The sequence below is a fragment of the Phalacrocorax carbo genome, chromosome 3 (genome assembly GCF_963921805.1).
Source record: "Phalacrocorax carbo chromosome 3, bPhaCar2.1, whole genome shotgun sequence".
In the NCBI taxonomy this organism is placed as follows: domain Eukaryota; kingdom Metazoa; phylum Chordata; class Aves; order Suliformes; family Phalacrocoracidae; genus Phalacrocorax; species Phalacrocorax carbo.
In genome coordinates, this window is record NC_087515.1 from 15,588,681 (window position 1) to 15,616,349 (window position 27,669).

The 27,669-nt window shown below is 49.5% G+C and overlaps 2 protein-coding genes across 5 annotated transcripts in view; one reads left to right on the forward strand and one right to left on the reverse strand.

Annotated features, from left to right (window-relative positions):
* Positions 1 to 582: 582 nt before the first annotated feature.
* Positions 583 to 11,315, reverse strand: MRPL14 (mitochondrial ribosomal protein L14). Its single transcript, XM_064445970.1, has 3 exons — positions 11,227 to 11,315; positions 3,739 to 3,832; positions 583 to 1,244 (listed from the first exon to the last, which is right to left on the reverse strand). Exons 2-3 carry the CDS (start codon positions 3,810 to 3,812, stop codon positions 881 to 883), a joined length of 438 nt encoding a protein of 145 aa, XP_064302040.1. The 5' UTR covers positions 3,813 to 3,832; positions 11,227 to 11,315; the 3' UTR covers positions 583 to 880.
* A 9-nt stretch (positions 11,316 to 11,324) lies between these two features.
* Positions 11,325 to 27,669, forward strand: part of TMEM63B (transmembrane protein 63B) — a 47,666-nt gene continuing 31,321 nt past the window's right edge. For 2 of the 4 annotated variants that reach the window (XM_064445965.1, XM_064445966.1), the window contains exons 1-2: positions 11,325 to 11,482; positions 12,933 to 13,040. In XM_064445965.1, coding sequence (XP_064302035.1) covers positions 12,997 to 13,040 — 44 coding nt within the window. In that variant the 5' untranslated portion in view covers positions 11,325 to 11,482; positions 12,933 to 12,996. Of the gene's footprint in view, positions 11,537 to 12,932; positions 13,041 to 27,669 lie in introns of all 4 variants that reach the window. The other 2 variants (XM_064445968.1, XM_064445967.1) reach the window with 2 other exon arrangements.

Here is a 27,669-nt window from a genome sequence, read left to right on the forward strand (position 1 = left end):
TCCATATAAAGGCTCCTGGATCTCAGCTGGTGCTGAAAGCAACACAGTAGCATCTGCCCACTATTGTGCCTAGGCTTAGGAAGCTGGACAACAGCCAGTCTCACCAACCAACATCACAATGTCTGACACAGCCCCAAAAAGCAGTCTAAAAGGAAGCTTCTTTCTGTGGACCTTTCCATCTGAACGCAGCCCTTGAATTACTCAGAGAACACAATTTCCTGAGGTTGGTTGGGAGTAGAGCATAAAGGCTGCATCTCAAACCTACCCCATAAACCTACCCCATTAACCTCCCCTTCCCCACCTTTGGCATACCCTGTTCACCCACACACCACTGAAGTTGTAGGCCATCATGCTCCCCCAATTCTCATTCCTCCTAAAGACTTTTCTTAGGCAAAGACATAGAAACTAATCCTTTTATTGAATATGCCCAAGGCACCAATAGTTCATTACATATCTCTCCTTCTCTGTTAAATGTTTTGTAGACCCCAGTGCCATAGGGCCAAGGACTGCGCTTTGTGTCTTGCTCCTGGGTAGCTGGGAAAGGCAGAAATAGGGAAGAGAGCAGAAGCAGTACAAAACAAGGAGGATTTTCATGTTCTCATTTTAATGATGAGAGACCAAATTAACACCACCAGAGCAGTAAGGGTGACGGACCATTTCCCAAACACACCACAGATGTTCTGTGAAATAAATCAACCTTCTTTTGGAGAAAAACAAGGTATTTCAACATTTAAGACAGTTGTTTGTAATTCTTAAACAGGAAGAGAGACTCTTGATGAACCTCAAAGTTTTCATGTTTCACCATTTTCTCTAAAAGGACCAAGGAACAGCTACTGTATGGAAGGATATAAACAGGATTGCCAGAAACCTTGCTTAGCTTTCATACAAAGTTGCGGGCAATGGCCAACACTTTGGAGAACTCTCCTTTCTCTCGCAGGATATAGGGTATTGGTGTTTTTATTCTAGTCCCTATTGGATTTCCATTGTCTTCTATGAGTACCACATTGTTGGAATCAAACCTAGGCGTCATGGTGGGGCCAGGCATCTTGTGCCCTACAATTAAGGCCTTCTTCTTTTCTCCTTTGATAGCCAGAAGGATTTTATCTCCTACTTTTCCAACTCCGGTCTTGTTATACACGTGGATGCATTTTGGTGGCCGGTGGTATGGTGTGTTCCCCAAGGCACTATTGTCCACCACTCGCACACGGGTGAGTTTCTGTATTGCTTGGCATGCTCCAGTGATACTAGCAAAAGACAGGAAAGAATGACAGATCTCCTTAATAATCCTTGGGGAGCAAGGGCAAACCCAGCACAGGATCTTGTCATTACACAAACCACTTGGAAGGCACCAGCAACAAATACATACCATATGAGTGACATATTTACTGCACTCAATGTGCTCTTTGAAAGCCAGATGCTACGTTGGACTTTGCACAGTCTTTACTGAATGTCAAACATAAAATGGCCATTCTACTCTGAAACACGACTAAGATGGCGTGAAGAGTGGCTTGCATTTACTGAGCTTTTTAGCAACTGCAGATGATTCCATTCAACTTAAATTTACAAGCAAAAAAAAATGTGCTTGCTTCTGCCACAAACAGCCTACAGGAAGCTAAGACTCAAGTCTGACGCCTTCAATCCTCAGCAGATAGTCCCCAGCAGTAATGACTTTCCTGACCAATCTTCTTTTCAGTGAAGTCTATGAGGGTCTCCCATCTTATTCTGCTCTCAGTGAGACCTCTGAGGTCCTGCTGCGGCTGTGCTAAGTTGCCACCAACTAGAATCTAACAGATCATCACCCTCCCCATGCAGGAGGAACCCAGAGAGACGCAGCCTCTTCTGTATCTGTTTGTTCTGTGGGATTATCAGGAGTAAGAAACAACAGACATAAACTGCGTGATACTAAGTGGTTAGATCTGACTCGGAATATACTTAGGAAGAGCAGGAATAAACTGAGAAACAATTCCACCTCCCTCTCAGGGACGGCTATTCTTTTATCCAGTAAGCTCGAATTTAAGTGATTTGTTGCTTCCCTTCAAAGGACACAAACACAGACCATCAGAAAAGCAGGAAGATCCCTTCTACTGCTAAGCAACTGCTTTGCAGTAGGGTACTAGAAACATGCTGGCCAGACAGCTGCAGGAAAGCCAAGCTGCTGTCAGCTGAACTGCTCAGATAGGAATCAACCTAACCATTCACCTTGTTTTGCAGAGCAGAAGTGTGTACAGTAAATAAAGAACAACAGTGGACCACCACCTGCTCTTGAAGATGAAGGACCTGTATTTGCAATGCTGCCTAGAAGAAGAGCAAGCTATCCCCTGCGTATCACACACCGTGTGCGTGGACATCAGTTGAAGCAGACAGTTTTACATGCAGTAAGGGAAAGCCAGCTGGGTCAGTCTGCATTAGTCCAACTGCTCCAGAGGTCCAGTGCTGCCTTTCAAGATTTGTTTCCTGCAGTAGAGGCTACCGCTCCCCCAGCTTTCCCCTACAAGAGGGCACCCTTCTCTCTCAGGAGTCACTCACCTCTGCAAGCAGCCACCCTCTCCCAACCCATCCCCTGGCAGGGACTGTGGTATACCACACTCTCTATCCTCTGCTTGCCAGGCTGTGGCTGCACAGCAGGGAAGGCAAAAGGGAGGAGGCTGGAAAAGGGACAAGAGTGTTGTCACAGGAAGGAGGAGGGAAAACCTAGGTGGGACCAAGTCCACAACACAGCACTAGCAAACAACTCTAAGTGTGATTGCCCAGGTACCACTAGACAAGAGTAACTGTACAAGGAGGACGACTTCTATCCCTGCCTTCCTTCATTTCTACCACAGTCTTGGAGCAAAACTCCACCACATCCAAAGCAGGCCCACCACAAAGGAAAGGTTTCCCCATTAAGACTGCTGACATCCTGCAGCAGTACTGCTCACCTCTGTGGACTTGGCCTCCCTCTCACTGTCAGCCTAGACATATCCTTTACACGTCTATCAGCCCATGCTCTCATGCAGCCCATGTACAGACAAAGCCAGTAAGACTTAAGACACCTCCTTGAGGTAGCTCCTGGGACTATCACATAACCTACACCTAAGCACTGTCTTAAACCCCTCTCTAGACCACAGTCATGGGAATGACTATTCTCACCCTATAAACTGAAGCCCTGACCCTTCAAAGAGCTATATACTAGATTCCCCATACCCACACCGAGTGTACTGTGGGATTAGGCTCTAAGCTTTGTCCAGGGCACTGTAAAACATGAGGTCCATAAATTTAAGAAGCTTTAAATGCCTTGAGCCTGGAACAAGGACCTAAAGAAAAAATAACAAAATGGACACTGTTAAGGTACATGGCAATATTTTTTCAGGTTACTCTTGTTCTAAATAACTGACATTATAAACTCTGGAATAGTTTTAAACATGTAACTGGCTTTACGTCAGCAGGGGCTGGCTGTTGCGTTTTGGACTTGGCTGAGAAACATAGCCACCTTCAAATTCTGCTTGTATCACCTTCACAGGCCTAAAAGCCTCCTTACAAGCATACAAAAATGCAGAGTTCAGACCACACTCAGACTGCCAGGAACCTGCATCTGCTATTGTGTTTGTGCTCAGTTCACAACCTGTGAAGGGACAACTCAGATTGTTTTATTATATTATTCTTTCTGAATTAGAAATACTGTATCTTATGACCTACCTAATAGCATATCTTTCAATCAGGAAATTCTCCCAAGAAAACAAAAGAGGATTTGAAAATTACCTTAAGTGCCGCTGGATCACTGTGCTGCTTAGATGGGTTAAGGATAAACCCAATCGCCTATTCAGGAGAGCCATTTGGATTCTGGTAACCTGCCCTGCATGAGAAACAAGAGAATTACTAACTCTGGAAATTGGACAAACTTTGTTTCACTTCATTTTCCTTATGTGAATCACACACTAGAGCCTCAGCACCTCTTTAGATGCTGCAATCCACAGCACAGAGTGCTAACAGCACTGACAGCACGATACAAAGCAGATCAACAACCCCTGCCTGAATTCAGCAGACAGTGTAATTCAGATGTGCGTACTACAAAGCTGGATTCAGTATCACTGACTGCAGTTTCCTGCACACAGAGGTAAGGGGCCTTCTGTGTGCACTGTGAACCATGTAACAAGAAGCAGGTTTGAGAATTCTGGATGTGAACCAATTTAGAGGCCACAGTAACCTGTAAAAGCTACCACAGCTGCTTGTAAAAGCTACCAATGTTACCTATAAAAACAAGCAAAAAGCCAGAGATACTCTGCAGAGTGGCATCAGAGATTCAAGAAACAATTTGCCAGACAAGACACAAGACAAAGCTCCACTGGTGAGGACATGCTCCCCCTTAGCATACACAAGGTGTTCAGCAGCCTGTGTTTAGAGACCAGAATCACACCTCTGCCAATCTCGTCCTGTAAAGGCTGCCCAGATGGAACAGTTCCCTGTAACTTTACAGTGCACATTCAACCCAAACCAAAACACTACCCTGACTGCAGCAGAGCTGGGTTACAAGGTTAACCTCTGACTGAGTTTACCACACCCTCTTCCCTGACTACATCCATGGCAGTTCCCTAACCTCATTCTGTCAGACTGATGGGGACCAGCTTGCATGCGCAATCGCAAAGGCTTATCTGAACGTGGCTCACTTTGCCAGACATCGGTTTGGGAGCGATGACCCAGGCAGATCCAAGCGAAGGGAGAAAACAACACAAAGCGAAGGGAGAAAACAACACAAAGCGAAGGGAGAAAACAACACAAAGCGAAGGGAGAAAACAACACAAAGCGAAGGGAGAAAACAACACAAAGCGAAGGGAGAAAACAACACAAAGCGAAGGGAGAAAACAACACAAAGCTAGAGCCAGTCCTCTTTCAGGCCAGCTCAGGTAACACGAAGACTTTCCATCTGACTGCAACTACCGCTGTGTGACACTGCTTGACCAGACCTTGGCAATGTAACCACCACATGCTCTGCTTCTCTCCTTTCTAAAGTAAACATTAAAAATACATTGACCACTTATCTCCCTTTGCCAGTTCTGATGAGCTTAGGGCCAAACTGTAGCAGTACACTGTAAAGCCATTTCCTTTTGTATTTTCTTCTGTATTTTAAAAACAAAGCTGACCTAGCTTCTCTACAGAGAAAAAAATACCCACAGACCCTTCTGACAGATGATGCCACAGCTGTTCCTAATACAACAAAGTAAAGCCCAGGCTAAATCTTCATTCTCTGTTGTTTTTATTTTTCTGCAGTGTGTTTGGTTACTTGGAGATGTATGTATTTTTTATGGTTTGTGGTTGTTCTACAGAGCAAGTGTTACCTGACAGCAGGATGAGAAGTACTGGAGATGTGCACCACAGCAATTTTGTAGCAGTGCTCCCCGAGCAAAACACATGATATGTGTCAAATGGTCTCACCTGTCACACAGGCAGGTTTAGAAGAGATCAGCAACAGCCAAAGCTTACATTTGTTTGCTAAACAAAGGTACTTTTCTGTGGGGTAGATCTCCAAATGAGTTCAGAGCTTCCCTTCTGAACTTGCCTGCACTGTCCCCTCTGAAATGAGATTCCAAGGCTGCTCTGGTTTTGCCACAGCTCCTTACCTAGCTGTGTGAGCCTAACAAAAACAAGACCCTGTGGTATTTACAGTGCTGCTGGTAATCAAGGTCCAATTACCTGGGCCTTGCTGCTGCTAGGATTTCTAAGCATGTCCAACTATGTCGCCTTGCTGTAAGCCCACACCCTGTGCTGGCACGGAGGACAGCCTGCATCCCATTCTGCACTTGTGCATACTGTTTCCCTGTGTGAAACTCAAACCCAGTGGATAATATTGCTCCTACTTCCTCCAGATTTGCACCAAGGCCCAGCATCCCTCTAGAAGACCCCAACAAGAAGCAGCAGCGAGTCACTCTCTCTGTTGTCTTTGACGGATGCTTCCCGAGGAGTCCTGCTCTATTCCTTGGCAGGCACAGTGGCTGCTCATCCTCACCACTACATAAGACCGACAGGAGAGATATCTGCTGGCTCATGGCAGGGCAGGCATGGGTGCATGCTCTGCCCACTGTCAGAGGGACAGCAACGTCACAACCAGCATAGCTAGAGGTGCTCAAGGCTGCATGTCGGAGTCCTAAAGCACTGCCTAAACTCTGAACTCACTCCCCACTCCTGGGAGGAGTCACTGTTTGTTTCTACCCTGTGGCAGCAGTGAAGGTTTGAAGTCACTAAACTACCAGCAGAAGTATCAACAGCATTAAGTGTCCAAGGACTGTTTATTTTTCCAGATGACTCAGCACCCTGTTCTTTGCTAAGAATTATTCCTCGGCACATTAGGATGTGTCACAAGCTAAGAAACTTCATATGATTATTTGGTATGAACCATCCTGTTAGCAACTGAGTAAACAGGGGGGATGCTTCCAATTAGCAGGAAGGCTCAGGGTGGAGGGAAGAGAAGAATGCATCTGTGGCATGGAGCACAGCATTCAAGGGTGCAAGCAGCTTCACGAACAGTGAATCATATCTTCAGCTATCAGAACATGCCAGCTTCCCTTCTAGAAACGAACAGCCAATAGCCTGGGTCTGTCTCCAGGCACCCCTCAACCAGACCCACTCCTGACTTGCTCCCTCTGCAGCTGTGAACAGGGCACTTGATCTCCTCTGCTCTCAGTTTCCCCCTCTATGGAGCAGCTACTTACTAAACTAAACTCCAAAGGGCACCCAAGCCACTCGCTCTGTCATGCTGGGTGCTGCCACATGAACGCTCCAAGCTGGTGCCAAGGTTGAAGAGCCGCTACAAAGCTATGACAGCCATCAGCCCCAGCGCACCTAGCACCTCTCTCCTTCCCAGCACTGTTGTTACCTCACACCAGGAGGCCTTAAAAAGGCTCAGAGGAGGCTGCACTTAGCACAAGCATGGAGAACACACGTCGCCTGAGTCTGCTTCTGAAGGTGGCTCTCCCCAGATCGTCAGGTTTCGGTGCTCAGAGGTATATGGGAAGGGTACCCCCATAACCTGAAGCACAGGAAAATTTGCAGGAATTCCCAGAAGCCTGCTGTCGGTATTGCCCAGCTGATACAGGGGTGTACCCTACAATACCCTGGACAGGCAAAAAAACACTGCTGCTTAGTACTTAAGTCACTAATACAGTCCTGACCAAGGAATTATCTTGGAAGGTACTTTTGGAGGTCATGTAGTCCAATCTCCTGCTCAAGCAGGATTAATTTCCAAGTTGTTCATGCTAGGCAAGAGCAGCATTTAAACAGACACTATCCTAAAATGAAAGACCCAACACAAAGATAACTATTGATATAGAGTAGACCTCACATAGCTGCACCAAAGCAGTGATAAAGAACTGTGCAGAGCAACCTCTCTCCCAGCTCCTGCCCTGCCGCCCCTAAATTCTAGCAGTGGCTCCATCTCATGGTTAGAAAGACTAATTTCTTAAAACCAGAACTGTAGAGATGCTTTGCTTCTCTCCACTCCACACATCAGTTAAAAGTTAGCACAGACCTCAGAGTAAGATTCAGAAAGGGTGAAGGAGTCTGTTAATCAAATATTCACTAAAATGACCCAATTTCTACTTCACTGAATAAGTCTGAGCACGTAATACCCTACTGCAGCAAACACTCCTTTCTCAAGGGCCCTTCAGCCATACCCCATTCAATGCAACAAACCAACATCAAATTCCAACACTGCACAACAAAGGAACTCTTCAACAGTTATAAACCTCTGGAAGTCATTTACCCACTGCACCATTTTCAAGTGCCATACTAAAGCTACCACCTTCACCATTTTCCCTTGAGATTAAAGAATTAACTTACGTTTACTGCAATCCTGAGTGGTTTTTGAATTAAGTAGTTCTGGAAAATTTCATCCCAGCTAAAAGAAGCGTGCCCCATAAAATATTTTCATCAAACGCATGCGAACACATGAGTAGACCACCTCAGGGAGCTGATACAAAGCAAGTACATCTTCCAGATAAGGACAGGATTACATACTCACTTTGAACCATCGTCAGGGCACACAGTACCAATAAAGGAAGCCCTGCGTCTTCCCAACACAATTTCTATCACCTCCCTTATGCTGGTTCTAGCATTCATCTTAATAAGTCACAGTTTTCAGCTACATGAGTTCCCCGATGCAACTCATCCCGGGGCCACACGAATGCTGGTGCAAGTGAACGTGGTGAAACACAAAGCTGGGATTTCTCTTTTCGCTGCTAACCCAGACTTAACACTGTGACGGTACCTCTGAACAAACACCAGGAGAGTTGGGCATGAAAGGATCTCTTTCATTTCAGAAAAAATACTGATGTGCCTCACAAGAACGGTCTGTATGAATCTGCACTGTTAACACAGCCATGGGAGTGCTAAAAAGGTCTGCATCTGAACACTCAAGAGGCCAGCGCAATAGCTTTGATCAAGTTTTTATAAGCGGTGCATACCCTAAAAAACAGTCAAGGTGCCATTCTTACCCAGCCTGCATCCTAGAGTAAACATACTTTTAAATAGTGCTGTTACTTAGCAATCCAGTATTACTTTCCTTTTTGATTACAAGTTTTGGAAATGACACCTGCTCCCTATATTCCCAAGATCTGTACTTCCATTCAGCTTTTTCTTTCCCTTCTTTCTGCTAGTAACTCATGCACACACACAGGCCCCAGGGAAAACCAATGGATGTTGCAAAGCAAACGCTGAGGCCTACTACCCAAAGCCTGCTGTCAAACATACAAAACTACACAGGGAAAAATATTCTTCGCTTTAATAGTAGTAACCTAATCTGCATAGTCAAACAGTGGGGGCCAACATCCCCTTTATTCTTCCAAGAGACCAAAATAGACGTGCTTCAGGCACCACCAAGATTTGAACTGCATCTGTCATCCATCATTAAAACGCAGGAAATAAATCCAAAACAATATGCATGATGCAAATACCTAAACCCTTACTCTGCCACTGCAGATTTATTTATAGACCATCTGCTAGGGTGAGCTGCAAGAGCCAACTGTGAACTACAGGACTCAATCCATTCACAGCTCTCCTCATAAAGGAAACGATGTGATTAAGGGCTTGTGTGTGTAAAAAATGCTCAAGATATTCATTACCAAGACATAATTGGTTTTGCATTAATGACGGCCAGAAAGGCCAGGATTCACAAAGAGGAATTAAGTCTTTTCGATTTCCGTTTATGAATAGGATTAGCTATTAAACAGGATTATTTATTGATCCAAGTTACCAACAGAAACTCATTACAGGTACATCTGTTAACAATTTTCAAGCAAAACACACTAGCCTCATTTTCCAGATCACGATCAGGAAACACAGATAAAGAAAGAGCTGAATATCTTTAAAGGAAAACTTATTTTTGACATTTTAAGTATCCAGGAGTCCCAACTCTTAAGGTACTTATGGTTCTTATCGTTCTAGTATCCGGGCACCTTAAACCATTCTATATATTCATATTCACAGCACTGTACTAAAACAGGAAGGGATTATGCCCAGCGGACCAGCAGGAAATTAAGCTACAGAGAGGACAACTTCCTGTGTGAGGTCAAAGGAGACAAGCGGTAGAGCAGGTATCTAATTCCAGCAGCTCTGCTCTGGTACAGTCTGTGGGGCTGGAGTGAAGCCCAGTGAGGTCCTGCTTTGTCCGTTTCTTTTGGAATTCCACATGAATTCTGCGAACTGCCTGCACTCCCATAACTTAGCACTGCTATCACCTCTCAAATGTATCTTTACTACTTCTAAAAGTACTGAGGTCTCAGGAATAGGACAATATGTGGCAAGCCACAAGACCAGATTCTGTTCCCAGCCCTGACATGGATGAGCAGGTCCCAACCACAAGGTGTGATCACAAACCAGACAGCAGTAACCATGCTGGGGGCAGCTGTGGAAGGGGGAAGGACACAAGAACGAAGAAAATGTGGGGAGCTGTAGCTCAACCATAACAAAAAAAAAAAAAGCCAGGAACCACAGACTCCACAGACTTAGGCTAGTTGTTCACAGAACAAAGGATAGTGGCTCCAAACCTTCCTGATAAAATTACACTAGAAAAGGATGCCTAATACAGACAGAGAAACCTAACCTGGCGACAAAGACACACTCATGCCACAAGGCAGCACAGAGCCACCTGCAGCTTTGGTAGAATAAGCCTTACTTCTCACTTAAAAACTTCCCTTAGCTCAGTTTCTCTCCTTCCCAAACAAGACCCTCCCTAGGTTATCTTGGAGAACTCTCAAACCAGGCAAGCAAACACAGCTCAGATAAGCATTTGTGTCCTGCTTTTAGAAAGGCTGGCTGCCCATGTGCTTTTACAAGGAGGAATCCTTTCATGCTTATAAGAAACCTGTCATGCTGTCTTCTTCCCCAAATTGCCTCCCCTTACTCACTGGACCTCCAAAGAAGTTTTTTTGAGAATAACCAGCAAAGCACAGAGGAGCACCCACACTTCCTGAGTCCCCATGACACACGGGAGCAAGTGCCGTGCTTGTCAGGACACAGGAATTTTGGTCCAACTTTGCTGCATGACTACTCGTACCCACACAAGCCTAAGCCCGGCAGCACAGCTCCACGGGATTTCTGAGGCAAATAAACGCTCCGAAGGACACACGTGCAGGAGCATCAGAACAGTGGTTTTTCCCTCCCCCAGGCCAGACTGCTGGGCAAGGCTGAAGGCCCGCGGGCACAACAGCAGCGCCCCGTATGCAAGCGACGCAAAAGCTCCAGGCTGTGCTCGTCCCAGTCCCCGGCTCCCAGCCGCTACCTGGCCCTGCTCAGCCCACACGCCACCCTCGCGGCCTGCGCTTCTCAAGTCTCCTTAGAGCAGCAGCCCAGGGTTTAGGCGCCAGCGACCCCGGCAAACGGCTCCCTACGAGGGCCGGGCAGCAGGGCCGGTACCGAGGGGAGGCCGGGAGGGCGGACCCGGAGACGCCTGGGCTGGCCGGGCCCGCAGGCGAGCGCGGCAGCCGCACACCCACCGCGGCCCGCTCTCCCCCAGCCCCGGGGACAAAGCCAGCACCCCGGCCGCAGGCCGGCCCGTCGGCGTGACCAGGCCGCCCGCAGGCCCCGCAGCCGGCAGGCCTAAGGCCGCCCTTCGGCGGCGCCAGGGCTCAGAGGAGGCCCCCACTCCGCTCGCTCCCCGCCCTGCCCTGTCACCGCTCCCAGGCTCGCCTTTACGCTCCGCGGCCCCGCACGGCGCGCAGACCCCGACCTGCCCCCTCCCGCCGCCGCCCCACCGGGCACCTCCGAGCGGAACGCGGGCCCTCCGCGCGCATGCACAGCGCCACTGCCGCCCGCGGGCCCCGCCCACCGCTGTGCAGGGCCGGCGCCGCCGCGCCCCGCCCGCCGGGGTCCCGCCCCACCCGGAGTGCAGCCGAGCCGAGCCGAGCCGAGCCGAGCCGTCGCCGGTCGCTCCCCTGCGCGGCGCAGTGTAGCACCCGGCCCGGTGGGGTGAAGCGAAGCGGTAGCCCGGGAAGAGCCAGTCCACGCCTGACACGGGGTAAGCTAGCCGCTGGTGTGACGGGGTGCGGCGGCCGCGGCTTCTCTAGGCCAGGTGAGCCCGGGACCGCAGCCCGCTGCCGCCTTAGTGCTTGCGGGGAGGGGGGGGGTGGGGTATCGGCCACGCCTTAGGCCTTCCTTAGAGAGGACTGGGCCGGGCGGCGCGGCCGGTGCGGAGAGTCCGGCAGCGGGGTCAGCCTGAGACGGGGGGCGCCGTCTGCCATCTTGGGGCGCGCCCGGGAGCGGCCCGTGGGCCCCCACACCCTGTAAGGCCGGCCCAGGCCGCGTGGGAGTGCGGCGGCTCGGGGCACCGGGGCTTCTCGCCCACCTCCCGGGCGCCGGCCTTCGGCTGGGTGATGGGGTTTCTGCACCCCCGGGGGTCGCCGACCCGTCTCTGCGGGGTGGCATCGGCCGCCGTCTCTGCTGCGGCTGCCGCTGGGGGTGCGGGGGCTGCTTTTGTGCGTACTCGGTCGTGGAAAGTCGCCTGTTCTCCCCCCCGGCGCTCTCCTGCGAGCACCGCTGTGGCTGGGAGCGGCAGGAGGGATGTTTCAAGGGTGGGAATAGCAGGCAAATTTCTGATATCGCCCGGCCTCTCGTAACCTGGAGAACTTGGCAAAGAGCTATTTGGTAGGGCTTGTGTGCACGGTCATGCAGCCAAGCAGTCCTTTTCTGCTCGTCTTGATCACCTCTCCCTCCAAATCAGCAAACCATGGTTTTTTTTCCTCTCATCTTGGAGCGTGCCCTGGATGTCTATATGTAGCTACCTGCTGGAGGCATCATGCCAAGAATCTGTGACGTGGCTGCAGTCAGCCCGATGCCTGTAGAAGGTTTGATAGCTGGATGGAGACGAGGTGTTTGGGGAATTTGGGATTCTGGGCACCTTCCTCCCTCGCTGTTCCCTCGATAGCAGGAGTTGGAAGCAAAAAGCTGATCAGTGCATGCTCAGGGTGTGCTAGTTTAGTTGTGCATGGTCCACAAGAAGCCCTGTACCGTGCATTTGTCTGTTACTCTGGAAGTGTCCCGCTCCATTGTGTCATGCTCCAGAGTAAGCACGTGAGGAAAGCTCTGGGCTGTAGGGCAGGAGCATCCCATTAGCAGCGGTCATAAAGCCACTGAAGGGTTGCACAGCACAGGTGCCTCTTGGATGGTCCTGCATATGCCCCACCTGGGTGTGGGACAAAGCCTTCACAAGTGCATTGCAGGGACTGGTACGCTTCCCCTCCAAGCACCCACACTATATGATCCCTAATAGCCTTTTATTCTTTTAATGCTTCTGAGAGAGTAGAAAGCCAACTGCTCAGCTGGTAACTGACTCTAGGAGGACTCCATTCAAACCAGAAATAGCAAAGCATTAAGGATGTTTCTTCTAATGACTGCAATTAGCTGGCCTATCTAGGAAAGGCCTTTTTTGTCTCAAGCCTTTTAGTGGTAGGAATATGCTGTCTTTACAGGGAGAGAGGGCCTTTCTGCAGTCTTTACCTGGATACCACAGGAGGAAGATAAACGTGAAAGAAGATGCCTTTGAGAGTGTTGGGAAGAGACTCTGGTTTGGTTCATAAGTATGTTTTGTTGCAATAAGTTTGCTCTATTTTTGTCTGTTCCTGCCTTTAGTAACCTTGGAAGGAACTGAAGCTACTGTATTTTCTGAGGGTGTTGGTTTTCCCTTCAAGAAGGCATTGCTGTGAGGCTTTGCAATGCTCAATTTTCTTCCCCTTTGACTGGAACATGGTGCAACTATCCTGAAATGTCCTGAAGCCATGAGTTGAGCCAAAAAAAGAAAAATACTGAGTGCTTTGCTTCTTGTTTGTTGGGTTTTGTTTTGTGTTTTTTTTTTTTCTTCTGGGCTTTTAAAATATCATTGGCCATATTTTATTTAGCTTTCTTCAGCAATCTAATGGGCTAGGAATTTGCTTGGGGTTTTTTCATAAATTTTTACATTAAAAAGTCAAATATCCTCATTAAATTGCTTAATTCTGGGAACTAGGACTTTAAGAAAATCCCAGGTAGCATGAGACTTACGATAAAAGCCTGGGAGCTGGTAGTCTGGAGACCTGCTTTTTGTCTGTTGCTAATTATGCTTTCCTTGAGCCCAGGGTGCCTTGGGTCACAGGGAAGGCCGCAGCATCCTGCCAGCAGCTCCTTTGCGGCCCTCCCCATCCATACCAAGGTGCAACCCCAGTCTGTAAGCGTCCCAGCTCCATCCTGGCAGTCAGGGTGAGGCTGTACAATGGGGACCTGAGGGTTCCGCGGGCAGCACCTTCTGCTCCCAGGAAAAGACAGCTGGGACCTGCGTGGTGTGACATGAAGCTTGCACAGCCGTGGGGTGCCTGCTTTGTGCTGGAGGAGGCCCTGGGTGTAGGATACTCTGTGTGCTGTTAATTGCAGACGGTGCCGGTTATGGATCCTGTGGCTGATTTGCATATCAAAGCATCTGAGAGCTCTGCAGTGGGTAACAGAGTCAAGGATGACACGGCTTGCTGGAGGCTGGGGCCAGATCTTTCCCCGGGCTTTTTGTGGTGCAGAGAGGAGACAAGACGATGGGGATGTTTGGAAAATGGAGGTTGTATCCATGTCCTTGAATGACAGCACTGTTAAGCCTTTTTTTAAATCTAGCAGCTGCTTTCCAGGGGGTGGGAACCAAGGAGAGAGGGAGGAATCCTTAGTGGCTGTCCCTTGGGCTGCTCCTGCCCTACCTCCTTTGCTCCAGTGAGAGCTTGCCCGGCAGCCTGCTGTGTCAAACCTGGCAGCCCTGTGCTGCCCTCCAGCAGCTGTCCTCCCTGGCTGGCGGCTCCTGTGGCCTGTGTGCCAGCCCGCTGCCTGTTCTCCACGCTGCATCTCACACAAGGAGGCTAAGGTCCTGCTTGGAGCCTGAAGCAAAGGGACAGGTTTGCTGCTGCCTGAACTGGCTCTGCAGAGTCCCAGGTCTTGCCTGATGGCTCAGGAGGCATTGTGGGGGGAGCAGCAGAGCCTCAAATGGGCCATGGCCTCTGTGGTGTTGCATGAGTTGGAGGAAGGTTTGCCTGTGTCTGGTCTCAGCAGAGCTGTCTCCTGCTCCTCCTGGCCCTGGAAACAAGCCTGAGAAGCTCAGAGGTAGTTTGCAGGCTGAGCCAGCAACTGAAATGCATGTTTCCAGGCCCGGAGAGAGGGAGGGAGTCCCTCTGCCACTTTGCTCTTCACAGATGCGTTGCTGGTCCGGATGCTCTAGCTTTGAAGGACCCCAGCATGGGGCAGCCAGCCTCTCTGTGTTCCTTGTGGGAACGCCTGCTGCCTGAGACCATAGCCCTTGACCTATCTGCCATGCCCTGTGTAGCACAGGCTCTTGTTGGGAAGAACTTCTCATCTCGCCAGTCGTATGGGCAGTTGATGTGTGCAGAAACAGCCTTGAGCGTGGCCTTCTTGGGAGGCACCTCTTTTCCTGCAGCCCTCGTCCTGTCAGCAGCTCTGTGGCTTGCTCAGGGGAGTGAGTTGGGGGGGGGGCAGGCCTGATGCGTCGGCTAGAAAGTTGGTTAAAAGGAGAAAAACAAAAATCAAGGAACAAAAAGAAATGCGCATGTGTGTACACACTCTGCAACAGAGAGAGGGCGAGATTCGTGAAGCTTGTGCCAAGCTTGTAGAGCAAAGGCTTGCAGTATGAAATGGCTTTTCTCTGAGCCTGCAGGCCTGTGGTTGGCACTGCCTTCTCACTTCATGTCCTTCCAGCATGGAGCTGGGTGTCTGCCCTCTGCTCCAAATACAGATTAGCTGCAGGAAGAGACTCTCTTCCTAAGTGTGAGGCGCAGAACATCTTCCTCCCTGCTTCTAGGTGCAGCGCTCCCTGCCCTTTGCAGGGTTATCTTTGCACACTCATTATGCGTTCCCCACATGTGATTGCAAAGCAGTGGTGGAAATACTTCTGTTCTCCCTGTGGCTCTTGTATGTTGATATTGCCTGCCTGTCATTCCCCCTCCTCTGCTTTCAAGTCCCTTCCTCCCCATCCCTTGTAAAGCCAGGTGCGGGAGTGGGAATGCTTTCCCAGTATCCCAGTGCTCTCCTTAGGCCAAGCTTTTATAGTGGCTACACAGCTTATGTGGGCAAGATGAGGATCCTGCTGGCATAGCCCACTGCATCTTTTGCACAGGGTCTCCTGTTCTTGATGTGCTTTGGTCTAATTGTCAATGCCAGCAGCTTCTGCCCACATGGTTATTGTGTTGGGAAGAGAGAGAGGTCTTGTTTTATGCGTGCTCTTTTCCCCAGAGGAATTGGCAGATGGTAGTACGGGTCTGGCTTAAAACAAGTTTTTGAAGATTCCTGTGTGTGTGGCCCGATCTGGGAAGATGTTTGTGCTATTGCATTAGAGAAAGGGGCTGGATGTCTTAAGGGACTGTGTATTTGAAAGGTAGCATATTGCATCAGCACCAGGAGAAATCAGCTGCAGGCAGGATTCATGTCTGCCAGTTTTTAGTATGTTTTGCAATTGCTTTCCTGAACCACAACAGCCATGCTGCCTCTGAGCAGCAAGCTGAAGAACCTCCCTGCCTTTCTCTGGCTGGAAGAGCAGCTGCTGTGGATCGTTCCTGTCCAACCATTGTCTGTCATTCCCTACAGTCCCGGACTGAAGCTACTCTGGTGAGCCCCTGCATTGGGTGTTCTCATCCCCTCTGCACCCTGTAATTCTGTGTGTGGAGCAGTTGCTTGCTTTGATACCCCTTCCCTTTCCCCTAGGGATGTTCCCGCTGGGTCCATGCAGGTTGTGTCTCTTCTGGCTCAGTGCAGAGCATCGCCCTGAGGACAGCCAGTGGCCACCAGCAATGTGACATCTGGCTCTGTCATGCCAACAAGGAGGCCACATGGTGTTGCCTGTGGGGAGGTGGTGTGCTCTCTCCTGTTGACCTGCATGGAAAAGCAGCTTTGACAGGCTCCCTCAAGAGCATCCCACTGTCTCCTGATGTGTTGGTGACATGGGTCAGGGGGAGAGTGTTACTCTTAAGTGGAATTTCTTATGAGAGTGCATTTAGTAGGGGAGTTGAGTAGCAGGCCTGGCCCTGCTTTTGGTAATTAAATAGGAGCATTTAGTAGGCTCTGTCTCAGTTACCTTCAAAGTCAGGGGGTGAGACAATCCTGGTATGATCTTTTACTTAGAGGAAAGTCAGATGGCAGTAGGCCTTGACTCCTGTTTGAAATAATTATCAACATTTGATGTCTTCTGCTTGGAGGTCAGAGAGAGCCTGGCAGTGACAGAGGCAGGGAGGTGTTTGCAGCTGACCTTAGGATACTTGGGCTCTTGAGCCAAAAATTTAGTGCCTCTAGTTCCCAAAGAAGATCTTAAAAGGGATTCATCCCTCAACTCTCTGTCAATATGGTCCAGACTACCTTTGTGTGAAACCATTGAGTGCTGGAGGCTCTCAGGTGATGCTGGTAAAGCTGACATGTTCCCCAGGATGACTGCATATGCAAGTTGGTAATTTGGTTTTGCTGGGCTCTTGTCTGTGCTTGAGGCATAGACCTGGAAATAAATTATTGTGTTTCCGCTGAACTGCGGTAGCTGCCCAGGGGCTCCCTATTACTCACAACACAGAAAGGCAGCTTGAGTTGGCATAAGTGGCAATGTTATAAATCTGGGAGGAAGGAACTGGATTTGTGGTGGATGCAAAGCTCAGTGTGAACACCCAGCTACGGCAGGAGCCGATGCAGCTTTTGGATGGAAGAAGGAATTGGCTCGTAGCTGTGTGGAAAAGAGGAACAAATAAAGTGGGACAGTAAGAACTCTGCCTTTGCCTTGCAAAGAAGGTCAGGGGTGATGAGGTACTTAGAGGAGTTAATTTTAAAAAGTGAATCCAAGCACAAGTCAGAACAGGTGACAAGACTAGTTAGGTAAATTAGATGTGGGCAAAGCCTTATAAAATTTCCCTAAAAGTACTTAAAGAATAGATGAAGGCAACTTTTGTGTGGTGAGCAGCCACCTTAGAGAATATCTAGTGGATGGAGATCCCAATGTCTGATCCCTTGAACTACAGGAAGAAAGAATGGGACTACAACCAGCCTGTCTAAATAAATTGCAATCAACAGTTAAGCAGTTAGTGTTTATCCTGTTAAGGAGGTGGGAGAATATGCTGATTAAAAGTCCATTGGCATGCATTTGTCTGGGATGTACCATGACAAGTTGGTCAATGCTCTTGCCGGAAAGTGTGGCTCTCCTATGGCTGAGTGGGGGTGATGGATGTGATAGATCATTACTTAAGTCTGTGTCACTGGCCCAAGTGTCAGCGTCTGAAACAAACAGTCAAGGGGTGGGAGGTAGGAAGCATCCTTCAGGTGGACCCACAAGCAATTGAAAAGCTGTACTGAAAAGGGTTCCTGTCTGATAAGCAGACCCTGGCTAGGCAGGGCACAGGAAAATGTTGGTATTACCAGGGTTTATGAGCAGGATGAGTGAGTGCTTTGCTGGAGAGGAGAAAAACATGAGGCAAGCCTTGTGCCAGGCTGTATGAGGAGTGACACCTCTAAGGTGCAGGAAGCAATTAGTCCTCTCCTCCACACAGAAGAGGTGTTGCTGAAGGACCAGGCTCAGATGTAGATGTAACCCTTGAAGAAGAATATGCACAAATGAGAGAGTATCCAGGAAAGCAACAGAAATACTTAAGGTCTTCAGAAATACAGTGTGGGAGGAAGGGTAAGAATAACTAGGGCTATGTAGCCTGAGGAAGATGCAAGAGGGAACTTCATTGCTGTACATCCTTGAAGACCATGTACTTCTGGAAGTCTGTGGCTGTGATGAAGACAGGGCAGGAAGTCACTTTACTTGCAAATGAGGGAGTTCAGACTTTATGATTTTCTGTAATATCAGTTGGGATGGTGAAGTGGAAGAGGAGGCTATCTTGAAGGTTTTTTTGGGGGGTTGGGTGGGGGTGGTTGTTTTAGATCAAATTAGCCAAAAGTCTGTAGGTATGGATGAGTTGCAGCTGGCTGTACCTGAAGCAAAGAATCTCACCAGGTGATCTATTAAGGCTCCTTCAAGCCTGGCAGTTATGTGAAATGTTTGGCACCTGGAAAGGCAACAGTGAGTAGCCCTAGGAATGAGACTTTAACTGCTGTAGGTGGTGCTGGGGAGACTGCTACTAAAATACTCTGTCTAAATCCAGTGTCAGTGCTTAGAAAAGGGTGCTGAAAAATTGAAGAGAATGCAGAAAAGAGTTACAAAATAATCTGAGGGGTGGAGAGAAAGCTTTATGGTGAGAAACATAAGGAGATCAATCTGTTTATCTAATCAAGGAAAAGATTAAGGTGGGACTTGGTTATCCTGCATAAGCATAACATATCTTATGACAGTGTATCATTATCTTGGTAGGGAAGAAGTGCTAGGCCATGAAGAGTGATAAGAAAAACCCATGGTGAGGTGCTGGAGCTATGGTCACCTTCAGAGCCATGCAGCCAGCTCTCCCTTCTCTTGCGTGGATGGAGGTCCCTGTCTTCACCTGTTACCACTTTCTCAGTGCACCCCTGTTCTCTGGGTTTCAAAGCCCTCCTTTTTTGTTGCTCCTGCCTTGGCATCTGTCAAAGCCCTTTTCTTGAGATTCCTCTACCTTATGAGGAGGCACCTCCAGTAGAAGAAAGTGCTAGCCTGGCTCCAGCTAATGTAGGGTGATGCCCTGACAAACCTATGCCCACTCTCCATGCACGTGCCTCTGAAATTGTTCCCTGCCTCTCCTTGCTCCACCCTGTCATCCACCTCTGAGTGTTTTATACCATCCCTTCCATTGTGGCACCTAGCTTCTTTGCCAGACAGGTACCTGGGAGCAGCCAGCACCTACCACCTCTCCAAACTGAAGAGAGGGAGCAGCCTGGGTCAGTGAAATTGATGAACAAAAACAAATGTCACCCTTGCCTCTTGTTCCTGCCAGCCTGTGGTCCAGTGCTGTCACTTATAGCTGCTGGTTTATTTAGGGTCGTTACACCCATTTTCAGTCCATGAGGTGACGTTTCTGCCTCAGCCTGATGAACAAACCTTGAGAGGGAGATTGGGTGAGATGCTGCAGCAGATGGCTCGCTAAAATCTTGCTACATCCACGACTTCCCTTTCACCCACTAACGCTGTAATGCTGTTAAAAATAAAGATGATCCAGTGTGCCTGACAGGATGTATCCCTTGTAAATCCCTGCTGCCTAGCGCTTCTGGAATCTCACACTCTCGTATCTTCATGTTTTATTATTGCCTGGGGTAGGAGGGGAATTTCAAAGCTAGTAGATAGCTCCTGACTACAGTTGTGAGTCAGGGGAAAGCAAATGCTTTGATGTACTTTAAGGCAGAAGGGGGGGAAAAAACCCAGTCTTTTACTCCTTTACTTTGTTTTCTTTCAAGCTTTGTTCCATTTGGTGGGAGCAGAGCTTTAGTTTGTAGGAAATAACCCTGGTAAGCATTTGTGTCGTCTTCTGGGAAGCCAAGTGCTATAGGGTGGAACAGCCTGAGTTGCTCCAGAAGAGTCTTGTGGAGTAGCAGCCACAGCTCAGCTCTCCCCTGGTGGGTATGAGATGAGGGACACACCTTTGTGAATCAAAGGCATAAAAACATGGTGTGGTAGCAGTATTTGAGCATGGTCTGGGCCATGTCTGTGGTGCATTAGGTGCCTCTGTCAAAACCCCTGCAGCTTCTGGTCTGCTTGATGTGTAGGATTGCCTGTTTTGATTGCTCTGCCGATACATTATTTTGGCATAAGTGCTCCTGCTTCTCAGCCTGGCTTATTCCTCCACCTCAAAACACTGAAGCAGTTTTGCCAGTATAACTGCACCTCCATCAGCAGACTTATGCCTGTGGAGACATGTTGATTGCTTGGGTCTTTGCCTCTGTGTCTAACACAGCTGTGCTCGCAGATGTCTCTGGTTGGCTGGGTGTGAAAGATCAAATAGGACCTCTAGTTGGAGCTCAGAAATCTAGGGAAGGAGCAATCGAAGTAGAGGTGGTGTGCAGTTTTAATGAGCCTGTTTTCAAAATATATGGGAGTGACTGATGTATGGGTAGGAAGGCAGTGCTGGAAGTGCATGGCTGGTACATAGAGAACAAAGCAGCTTTAGGATGGCTTGGGGAGAGGGGACTTTGCTATTTGGACTGCAGCGCATACACTCTGTCTCTTGTTTGCACTGCATTTCTTGGAGCAAGAAAAAGGATTTTTAACTGGTTTAGTGAAGGTAGACTCCAACCCACCCAAGCAGTGGTGCAGGTAGAGCTGTGCATTGTACCCAAATGGGTGCATGGACTGGAAACTCCCAGCCTAGTTCTGAAAAGCTACTGCGGGGGGTGAGCCTGCCTGCTCCTCCCTCTGCTCCCTGCCCTTCCCCCATCCCTGCCTGTTTCCAGCCTGTCAATCATCCTGATCAATGTCTAATTGTCTCCCAGCATTTCACAGGATCCCTTGACTTGCAATGCATTACTGATTGTGAAGCCTGCCCTTCCTAGCAACCTCTCCTTGCAGAGCTGGCTCTGGAGGCTACAAGCAGAGCTCTGGGGCAACACCCTCTCCTACCCCAGCACCATGGCTTGGCTGCCCTGTTATTCCTGCTCTGCCTCCCCACTTAGAGGTGTGTGTATTTTAGTGCCCTATTTTGCCTGCAGGAGCCTCATGCCAAGTGGATTTCAGGATCAATGAATGTTTGAGACTTGAATGTTGCTGGAGAGAGGTGTTTTGGGGTTTTTGGTGGGTTTTGTGTGTGTCTTGTTGTTTGTTTGGTTTTTTTTTAATCTACCCCTGCTTCTTCTTAAGGCATGTGCATTGGGGATGGTGGGACAGGAACTTCTGCCTCATACCTAGGTAACCAGGCAGGCAAGAAGGTCCAGGGGGAAGCCCTGCTGGTGCATGCTGCTGCCTGCTGTGCCTGAGGAGGAACCCTCCCGCTCCTTCCCCAGTGCTGCAGCATCAAAGCAAGTACTGCAGGGAATAGCTGAGATGCAGTTTCTACTCTCTTAATCTGGCGACTGTGGATGCTAGGGGAGAACAACAGCGGACCACAGAAAGTGGTCAGGCATAGTGCGCTCTCTGTTGGGATCCCCTCATAGGGCTGGGGATTGGTCTGGTCCTAATGTAAACCTGAAGCCCTTTCCAGTGAGGGACAAACTAAAAGAGAAAAGGCAATGGTGGAGACAAGCAGCAGGTAGCAGGAGGTGATGTGTAGCAGCTGTGTGAGGCACAGAATGAGGAGCCTGTGGATGGGGACAGCAGTGGGACAGAGTGTGGGAGACCCAGCAGCAGGTACCGGGGTGAGCCAGGAGGATGAAGCGAGTGAAGGATCATCTTGGGCATGGGCAGCACTGCTGGCACCTGTGCCTTTGGTGGTGCATCAGGTGCAGAAGCCTGTACCCCTACCAAACGCGTGGCTTGTTGATGGGGAGAAACTGTGCCAAAAGGATAGCACACAAGGGCAAGCTGAGAGGATAGCTTATAGCTGAAACTTATGCAGTTGACCAGCAGTTCCTGGGCCCTACATGTGACAAGTCCTGTGTTCTGCTGCTAAGGCAGCGTGTTCCAGGCACGCCTCTGGACTTCAAGCCTTGGCTGAACACACACCAAGCCCCAGCTGAAGCTTTCTGGTAAAGTCCCCAAGACAACCCTCCCTGTGCCTGTTAGGAAAGGTTAAAAACTCAAATTGATCCAGCCTTTTAATGTAAGTGCGCATTGGCACCAGCCTGTTTGGGGCTAGTAAGTGCAATGCTGTAGGAGATGGATCCATGAAATGAGAGAGGAACAGAGCCAAGAGGTCCATTATCAGTTTGGTAGAGTGGAAGAGATGTTGGCTCTTTGAGGGCAGGAAGGCATAACTTTCTCGAAGATGGAGAGGAAAATGTGAGGCTCTAAAAATGGTCTGGCATCAGGAGACGGCTGGGTACATCCGGGAGGGAGGAATGGAAAATGCAGTGGTGGCTCTGGGAGGAGCCAGGGGCTGGCACATGTTGTTTCTCCTGGATGGGCTTCAAGACTCTGATCTGCCACCATATGGGTGTGCAGTTCAATAACATCACGCTGGGTCTGTTTCCAGCCACCCAGGAGGGGGTATAGCTTGAACACCGGAGAAAGTCTGCAAAATTTAAGGACTCCTAGGAGGCACTCATTTCTTGCCTTGCATTACTCAGGAGTGTGTATTTCAGGACAGTTTCCTAAACATAAGACATTGCCATGGGAGCCTAAGGCTGTAACCCCTCTCCCTCCCGAACTCTGCTTTGAGACCCATAGCTTGTCTTTGCCCACTGCTGAAGGCTGGTGTCATTAGTGCCGCAGCAGTCGGATGTCCTTGCTTCGTACAGCACCCCCAAATCTAACTCTTCCCAGGGACACCGAGCAAATGCAGTAAACGAGTGATCATTCAGAGGGGAGGCTGGGTGAGGGTGAGCAGTGGGGGCTGCCTTTCCACCCACCTGCCAGGAGACCACTCTCTGGCAGGGTTGTGGTTTCTCCTGGAGACAGGCGCTGCCTGAAGAAGCCCTGTCAAAGTGTTGTAGCAACCAGCAGCCCTTCATTGAGCTGCTGGAAGAGGGTCCCAGGAGCTGTCAGGAGGCTTTTGGAGACATGTTAAATCTGTTTTTCAACACCTGCTGGCACTCAGTGCTTCCTGAGCCTGGAGCAGGCTGCAAGGGGGTGCTGGCTCACTCCTGTGTGCTGGATCTAATCTCACCCTTTCACAGGAATATCTTACCAGAGCTTAAGGGCCTGATGTGTTTAAAAAAAAGAAAAAGTTGAATGTGCCCTCGAGTCTCCTTGCGTTGGTGAGGGAGCTGCAGGTGATAAGCCAGCCCTAAGTAACCCTCCTACAGTCCCCTCATCTTCCCATGACAGGAGAAAGCTCCCTTGCTCATGCTGCCTTGACTCACCTCGTCCTGAGCTTCCAAAAAGAGAGTACTTGGTGTTGGTAAACAGCATGTTATAAATAGGCAACCAATGCTATATTGGGAGGAGTTTTGTCTGCTGGTGAGCACAGACCTAGTGGGACCTGGGCCTGGAAGCTGTGAGCTTGGCTGACTGGCATGTGGAGCCACTGGTGACCCCCTCATCAAGGGAATGCTGTGGGCGTGGCTGGGGGGAAGCTGCCTGAGTGCCTGCTCTGACCCCCTAGCCCTGGGAAGCCATCCCACAGCCTCCCACTCCTGCGAACATGTGGACGGGGGTGTTGGAGAGGAGGCTTAAAGCAGCTAGGATTCAGGAGGAAGGAGTGAAATGCACGTGGTTGTAGTGGGCTGCAGTTATCCCTGAGGGGCTGCAGGTGTTTTATGTAGGGACAAAGATACTTAAGCTGGCAGTAGTGGGGTAAAACTTGGGGCAGGGTTGCTGTCAGCTTCCTCCTGTTGGAATGGTCCCTGACTCAGGAGAATGTATATGGCCAGCATCTGGGTGACATTCTCAAGGTGAGCAGATGACTGTCCCAGGCTGATTGGCAGTGCCCACTGGAGTGATGGGTGAAGAATCTCTCTTTGATTGCTACCTGGTCTCACGCAGGCACAGCCCTATGCCTGTGCCACTTGGAGAGCAAGTGTTAACCCTAAAGCACTGCTGGCGCTGTGTATTTCTGATGAGCTGCATTAAGGAAATGAGTCAGCCCTCAGGTGTGTGCATGACGTGGAGCCTACCAGAGCTCTGTGCAGCAGGGTTGATCCTCAAAGGTCCTAGCATTGACCCTGGTAGGATCTGTCCCCCTGCCACCAGACCCTGCAGTCAGTCCCCAGCAGCCGTGCATGGTGGCTGGCACCACTGCATCGGCAGCGGCCTGATTTCCATACGGGGAGCATTCCTCAGAGGCTTTGACCCGGATACCAGTCGGGTGGTGTTCGCAGAGGGCAGGGGCCAGGGCTGAAATTCCACACTCCCCACTTGCTTATGGGGCTGTGGCAGGATTGGTGTGGCAGGCCTCTGGTGTAAACAGGTGGGCTGGGAGGCAGTGGTGGGATTGGCAACCCAAGAGAAGAGGCTGGAGGAGGTGCTGCCCTCCTGCCTCCCTGTACTTTCCCATTTCAGGCCCTGGAGGAGCTAAGCATGGCTGCCAGGTTTGCTCTGGGGGCAGCTGGGCACCTTCTCCTCTGGAGGCTGGCCTGGGAGGTGTGCTCCCAGCCCCCACAGCAGTGTGGAGTGGGGACATCCCCACTGCAGGCACTGTGATTCAAAGAGGAGCTGTGAGCTGGCACACCTGGGATGTACCTCCTGCTAGGGTGATGCTTCAGCAGGGGGCTGCTGATGCTGCAGCCTTTCCCCATCAAATGGGAAGGTGTCTGGAGAAGGGAGCAGCTGGGCTTGTGTGGGAGCTCTTGGGAGGGCAGTGGTGGCTTGCAAAGTGCAACCTGAATCTGAATGCTTTTGCAGTTTGAGGAGTGGAGGTCCACTGCTCAAATAAGCAGCGTTGTCTGACCTTACTCTGCATTGTCCAGGTTGTGTTTTAAGCCATGTAAACCTAATGCTGCCTAGTGCTTTCCTGTGAGGTATCAGACTGGCTCCTCTGAGCTGATTGGGATGCAGTGGAAGAGCCAGGAAAGAGCCTGAGCCTGACCAGCATGTAAGATGAAGCAGTGTAGGTGTGTTTTCTCCACTGATAAAAAGCAAAATGCCCTGTGAGAGGCTCCTGCCTTATCTCCAATGTGTAGCCTATGTCTTTCTACATAGTCATCTAATAATCAAACATTAGGAAGCTGCTTCTCCATCATGCGGTAATGGAATTTGCCCTTGCCCTTGGCATCTGCAGCTCACCTGCCCCAACAGGAGTGCAGGAGGGCCTAGATTATATAGATGTTTGGGGAAACTCTGAGGTACTTGAGTAGTTTAGCACAGGAGACCTTTCAAAATACTCCAAACAGTGATGGAGATGCAAAGGCCATGTTGGTTTTGTGATATTTGTCAAGAGCCAGGTAAGCCCTGATACCAATGCTGATGATTGGTAGCAAGTCTGGCAACAAGGTTCAGGTGTGTCCCACTATATAAAAATGGGACAACTAGGATGTTTGAATGTTTGTTGCTTTAAATGTGAAAACTGAAGTTCACCATATAACAGTTGACACTTGTCAAACTACTGTGTTTATTTTAAAATTAAAAATAGCTTGTTTTCCCCTTCCACAGTGGGTGGACACCATGGGAGGCAGCTGTGCTGGAAAGAAGTGGGAAGCCGGAGGACAAGCTAGGATGACAGGGTATAGGGGCGTAGATATTTGGCCACAATGTGACTGAAGGAGAACTCTTTGGCCTCTCAGGCTATGAATGCAAAGGAGTTGTGCTGCAGAGCAAGGAGACCTCAGTACCATTCTCTTTCTGGCTCTGGCCATATCAGTGCTTGGGTCATTTGGGCACAATAAAGTTAGAAAGATGCTGACCACAGAGAGTGCCATCAGCTGTGGAAACAGTCAGAGGCTGGAAAGGTGTGCTTGGAAGGATGCCAGGTATGCAGACCTTAGCTTAAGGAGAGCAGAGGCAGGTGAGATGTCTCCTGATGTCAAGGGATCTTTAATCCCCTTGCTGAGAAGGGGGGGCAGTATTTTTGGAGGAGCAGCCAGAAGCAGAAGTTATGAAATTTGGGAACAGAATCAGGAGGAATGGCATGCCTTTCAAGCCTGCCAGAACTATTTCCTCATGAAGAGAAGAAAGCTTTCTGGTGTAGGATCAGTTATTTACCAGTCACTATGATATTTATTGCAGGAACCTATTTCTCATCATCAAAGAAAAATTCTGGTTAAGCTGCTTGATCTTTGCTGCCTCTACCCTGAGATGCCCAACTGGGGCTGGGTTGATAACCAGTGCACACATAGCTGGGGTTCAGAGAATGGTCTTGGAAAACATCTGGTTCTTGAAGTAGAGCACAGTGCTCAAGTCTGTCCCTTTTTAGGTAAACACTTCAATTTAGCCACATAGTTAAGTTATTACGACTTCAGTGAGAGTTTCAAGGTAAGTACGTACTTAGGAGCTTTCCTGAGCAGGGGTGATTTCTTTTGCATGAAGATTCTTGGAGAAATATCTTAACAAGCATTAGCCCATACAGCTGCCAAAGCTAGATTTGTGTTGGGAGAAATATTAAGTGGTAACCTCATCTGGGTTATTAATTAGTAATTACTCTTGGAATGCCATAATTTACTAACAGTTTTTTATACTCCTACAATGTGTTTGGGAAGGCCAGGCAAACTTCATGGCTATAAGGAAATTTCTGGAAGAACTGCTTGCTGTTCTGTTGGGTTGTATTACAGGCCTCAGCTATTGCTTTAATGAGTGATTTTTCTTTTCATGCAGTACATGTGGTACATTGTCCTGACACAGAAATGAGGTATGGAACAGCATGTTCACTCTCTCCAGCATATGAAGCAGCAGAAACCAGTTTTGTTTTCTGAAAGTACCTAAATGTCTTTGGGGTCCTCTGGCTCCTTTTTATTTGCATGTACTGCCCATCCTGCCCACTTCTGTGATATTGCACTTCACACTGGTCCATGTAGCCAGATGCCCCTTCCATGCAAGGAGAATGCCCAGGAGTGTGATTTCTTGGTGGAAACGTATGGCATGCTTGGTTCATCCTGCTAATGTTGTGCTGCGTGCTGGTACCTGTGTCCAGGAGAGGGTTAGGGTTGTGGGTACAGGGTGACCTTCAAACTTTAAGGCTTCACACAAGGATGGAAACACAAGGTCAGAGATGAGATTTCAGCCCGGGCTTGGGGCACCTGGACCCCAGCCATCAGTGCCATCATACTGTTTTCTTCTGGCATTAGAAGTTGTCTGTGAAAGAACAGAGCATGAGGGAGTGCTTTGGGAGGGAGGGTGGTCTCGGGGAAATACAGCCAGAATAAGCCTCCTCCCTCTGATGCATAAGGATCAAGGCTGAAGCACTTAGCCTGGCAGCAGAGGCATGGGAGCAGCACAGTTCTGAGCATGGTCCCTCTTGGGGGGCTGCTGCTGTGGCTCCGATCAGGCAGTTCCCTACTGATTTGTACACTGTTTAAGGTGGTGCTTTCCATGGAAAGCAGCCTCCAGGTGCACAGGCTGCCTTACAGCAGCTGCTGGCCATGATGCTAAGCAGTTCCTGGGTGTTCTCCAGACTCAAGCCTGTGGAAGGCACCTGCTGCTGTTTTCCTTTCAGTGCCACAGCCTGGAGGAGCAGAGCCCAGGAGGTGCTGTGGTGGCCTGGCAGGCATGCCTGAGGGGGCTGTCAGGTATCTGGTCTTAGCTCTTTTGTGTGGTGCTGATCTGTCTGAGCAGGAGGGTCCTTCCTGACT

Coding starts and splice junctions, on each gene's coding strand:
- MRPL14 (XM_064445970.1), bottom strand. CDS start 3,812: ATGGCTCTCCTGAATAGGCGATTGGGTTTATCCTTAACCCATCTAAGC. Junction 1,245..3,738: donor GTGATCCAGCGGCACTTAAG/GTAATTTTCAAA, acceptor GTCTTTTGCTAG/TATCACTGGAGCATGCCAAG.